The sequence below is a fragment of the Amia ocellicauda genome, chromosome 6 (genome assembly GCF_036373705.1).
Source record: "Amia ocellicauda isolate fAmiCal2 chromosome 6, fAmiCal2.hap1, whole genome shotgun sequence".
In the NCBI taxonomy this organism is placed as follows: Eukaryota; Metazoa; Chordata; class Actinopteri; order Amiiformes; family Amiidae; genus Amia; species Amia ocellicauda.
The window spans coordinates 40,790,959-40,795,423 of record NC_089855.1 but is presented as its reverse complement, the minus strand read 5'-3'; the positions used below and the strand labels follow the sequence as shown (position 1 = coordinate 40,795,423).

The following is a 4,465-nucleotide window of genomic DNA, read 5'->3' as shown; positions in this document are numbered from 1 at the left end:
TCCCTCGTCCCCAGATCTTCACGCCCCCCACCTGAAGTGCCCCCCCTCTGCACTGGGATCACAAGATCAGAAGAAACACAGAGAACAGGACACAGCAGGAGGAGGAGAGAGATAGGAGGAAGGGAAGGAAGAAGCGAAGAGTGGAGCAGAGAACTCAGCGATTGTTTGTTTTTATATATTTTTTGTGGGGGGGGGGGTTTGTGGGGGAGGGGAACAGGAAAGACAGGCAGCCCAGTTAGGAATATGAGTGACCGGTGGCACACTCAGTTCTATAGGCCTGTACTAACCAGTGTGGGCACTGTAGTAGACATGACCACCAAACCCCTGTAACTCTGTCTCTCTTTCCCCCTCTCCTTCCCTCTCTATCTCTCTCTCTGGCTCACTGTGCACATGTGTGAGTGTGTGTGTGAGTGTGTGTGTGACTATTTACAAGTAACAATTGAATAGAAAGAAAAACGCACAACCTCCCACCCTCCCTTGCTCTCCTCTCTCTCCCTCTCTTCTCGGCAGACAACCCCCAAAAAGATTATTCCCTCTGTTTTCCTCACAAACACTGATCTCATTAACGTCCCCCCGATCTGTTTAGGGAATTCTCTCTCCTTCTCAGTCTCTATCTCTCTCCCTTTCTCTTTATCTCTGACCCTCTCTCTCTGAGTCTCTATCTCAGACATGTCTAACTCTCTCCCCCACCTCCTCCTCCTCCTCCTCCTCCTCCTGTTCCCACTGCCCAACCCGGCCCGGGGGGACTGCTGGCTGATTGAGGGTGACAAGGGCTACGTGTGGCTGGCCATCTGCAGCCAGAACCAGCCCCCCTATGAGACCATACCGCAGCACATCAACAGCACGGTGCATGATCTGCGGCTCAACGAGAACAAGCTCAAGGTGGTGCTCTTCAGCTCCCTGAGCCGCTTCACCAACCTGACAGACCTCAACTTAACCAAGAATGAGATCTCCTATGTGGAGGACGGGGCCTTTGCTGGCCAGGCTAACCTGCAGGTGTTGCAGTTGGGCTACAACCGGCTGACCAACCTGACAGAGGGCATGCTGCGGGGCCTGGGCCGCCTGCAGTGCCTCTTCGTGCAGCACAACCTCATCGAGTCCATCTCACCCAGCGCCTTCTGGGAGTGCCCAGGCCTCAGCAGCCTGGACCTGTCCTCCAACAAGCTGGCCCGGCTGGACCCGTCCACCTTCAGCGGGCTGGGCCGGCTGATGGTGTGCGAGTTGGCTGGCAACCCCTTCCACTGTGGCTGTGACCTCTTCAGCTTTTTGGCCTGGCTGGAGGCCTTCAACAACGTCACGCGTACCTACGACCGCCTGCAGTGCGAGACACCCCGGGAGTTATTTGGGTTCTCTTTGCTCAGTCCACTGGGAGGTACCGGGGGCGGCGGCGGGGGAGGGGGCGGTGGGGGGGGACAAGGCCACAACGCCAAGTCCGTCCTGGCCTCCATGTGCCGTGACGGCGTGATTATCCCAGGCTTGGCCACCCTCTCCTCCCCCCAGGACCCATATGAGGGCTCGGGCGGGCCGGACGCGGCAGAGATGCTTGGCCCCTTCCAGCCCACCCTGCCCTCCACCGCCGACCCCGCTGTGAGCCCCAGCATCAAGTTGCACCAGGTCTCCCTCTCCTCGGCCACAATACTGGTCCAGATCCCTCGGCCCTACAGCAAGATGTATATCCTGGTACAGTACAACAGCAGTTACGTGTCCGACGTCAAGAACCTAAAGAACCGCAAAGAGATCATCACCCTGGACAAACTGGAGGCCCACACAAACTACACCTTCTGCGTGGCCTCTATCCGCAACCAGCAGCGGCACAACCACACCTGCCTGCGATTCTCAACTCGTGCCCAGGGCCCCGATGACATGCGGCCCAGCCCCTCCACCACCACTCACTACATCATGACCGTGCTGGGCTGCCTCTTCGGGATGCTTATCGTATTGGGCCTGGTCTATTACTGCCTGCGCAAGCGGCGGCTGCAGGAAGAGAAGGAAAAGTCCATCAGTGTCAAGAAGACCATCCTGGAGATGCGCTACGGGCCCGAGGTAGCGGCAGCGGCAACGGGGGCAGGGGTTGGCGTCGACCCCTCCAAGCTCCACGACCCAGGCCACCACCACCACCACCACCACCCCCACCGACACGGCAAGATCCCCACCACCACCACCTCCTCCTCCTCTTCCTCCTGCCACCCAGCAGGAGGAGGAGGCCCAGGCACAGGTTCCTCCCGCCTTTCCTCCATCCCTCAGGCTGAGAAACTGGCCACGGCATTCTCTGAGGCCGCTGCACTGGCTGCTGCTGCTGCTGCCTCCAAGGGGAACTACATGGATGTGCGCACCTCGGAAGGGGGGGTGAGGGGCGGTTTGGGGATGGGGAGAGGGGGAGGGGAGGGGGAACCGAGGGAGGGGGAGGGCTCGGAGGGTGGCAGCGGCGGGGGCGGAGGCGGCGAGGAGGAGGAGTCCGACGACGACGGCAGAGGCTCAGTCTCTGAGATCTCCACCATTGCAAAGGAGGTGGACAAGGTCAACCAGATCATCAACAACTGCATCGATGCCCTCAAGCTGGACTCTGTGGCCAATGCTGCCGCTGCCGCTGCCGCCACCGCCGCCCAGCACCCACCGTCCCTACCCCCACCCTTGGCCACCACCGCCCCCTCCTCCTCTTCCTCCGCATCCTCCGCCTCCTCCTGCGCCTCCTCCTGTGCCTCTTCCTCTTGTCCCGCCCCTTCCCTGTCCCGGGGCCTTCTCCCCGTGTCCTCCGAGGCCTGCCACATGCTGGCCGCTGCTGCATCCTGCTCCTCCCCCAAGCTGCTGCCACCTCCCCCACTGCCCCTCGGCCTTGCTCACCCACACCCCCACCCCCATCCGCCCCTTTCCCTCCCCCTCTCCGAGCGCCCAGGCATCAGCGGTGGCACCTTCCTCTCCCCCCCTTACCGGGACCCTCCACCCCCCTCTGCCACCTCCTCCTCCTCCTCCTCCTCTTCCTCTGCCACCGCCACCACCACCTCCTCCTCCTCCTCCTCCTCCGCCCTCCCCGGACCCCTCCCCCTGCACCTCCCCCTCCACCCCATCTCCTCTGCCCGGCCCCTGCAGAGGCAGCTGAGTGCGGACGCCGCGGTGGGAGGGGGAGCTCTGGGCCCAGGCAAGAAGCGCTGCAGCGTGTCCTCGGGGGGGTCCATCCGCAGCGCCCGGGTCTTCTCCTTGGACGTGCCCGAGCCACGCAGCCCCGACCCTGGCCTTTACCCCGAGCGCAGCAGCCCCCTGAGCTGTGGGGAGCCCCTTGAAAGGCTGCCATTGATGGGCAGCGGTGGTGGGGGAGGAGGAGGAGGAGGAGGAGGAGGAGGAGGGGCAGGGGGGGGTGGTAGCAGTGCGGTCCTGCACCACTTAGAAGTGGGTGGGGCCTACCACTGCTCAGAGCATCGCCACTCCTTCCCAGCGCTGTACTACGAGGGCCCTGCAGAGCCCTCCCCCTCCTCCCCGCCTTCCTCTGCCGCCTCCACATCCTCCCAGAAGGCCTCGGTCTTCCTCAAGCCACTGGGCCGTGCCAAACGGGATGCCACCGCCTCCTACTCGCAGCTCTCGCCCCGCCACCACTACTCCGGTTACTCCTCCAGCCCTGAGTACTCCTCGGAGAGCACACTGCGCATCTGGGAGCGCTTCCGACCCTACCGCAAGGGCCCCCGCGACGCTGCCTCCTGCGTGACGGCTGGTCATGCCCTGCGCAAGAAGGTGCAGTTTGCCAAGGACGAGGACCTGCATGACATACTGGACTACTGGAAGGGGGTGTCCGCTCAGCAGAAGCTGTAACTTGCAGGGGGTTGGCGGGGTGACATGAGGGTGTGTTTGCGTGTGATGGAAAAGAAGGAGGGGGATGGACAGACTTGAATTTGTTAGGGTAAGGACAGTGGGCAGGGGGGAGGATGTTTGGCAGGAGAGGGGTAGGAGAGTGGGAGGGAGGGTACAGTGAAGGGCAGGATTGGGGTAGGGAGAGCGTGTGAAGAGAGTGTTGGGCAGGAATGGGCCATAGAGGGGTAAGGGGAGTGTCATTATTTACCCATTCCAGACAGACCTGTTCCTTCCTGGTATCCCAGAGAGCATTGCAACCACAGCCACCCAATAATGACTCTCTCAATGGGCTCAAACTACAGTCTGGTTTTAGTGAGGACCAGGGGGGAGGGGAAGGGAAGAGCAGAGGAGGGGAGGGGAGTGGAGAGGAGAAGGGAGGGAAGAGGAGTAATAGAATGTGTAGGGTATCCCAGCTGACATACTTCAGTCTGGCAGTGTTGTGTGAGGTTGTAGTTTGGTCGTGCGTTTGGTTTTTGGTCACATAAGATGGGAGAAAAATGCTGTAGAGACTATTAACCCTGTGTGTGTGACAGTGTGTGCATGAGTGAGTGTGTGTCTGTGTGTGTGTGTGTGTGTGTGTGTGTGTGTGTGTCTTCTTTCCACTCTCCACTTTCCACTTTCTCCT

General features: G+C 61.1%; 1 protein-coding gene across 1 annotated transcript; it reads left to right on the top strand.

Moving 5' to 3' along the window:
• The first annotated feature begins 231 nt into the window (after positions 1–231).
• Positions 232–3,838, top strand: elfn2a (extracellular leucine-rich repeat and fibronectin type III domain containing 2a). The gene is made up of 2 exons (XM_066707584.1): positions 232–2,950; positions 3,071–3,838. Exons 1-2 carry the CDS (start codon positions 670–672, stop codon positions 3,799–3,801), a joined length of 3,012 nt encoding a protein of 1,003 aa, XP_066563681.1. The 5' UTR covers positions 232–669; the 3' UTR covers positions 3,802–3,838.
• Positions 3,839–4,465: the final 627 nt, after the last annotated feature.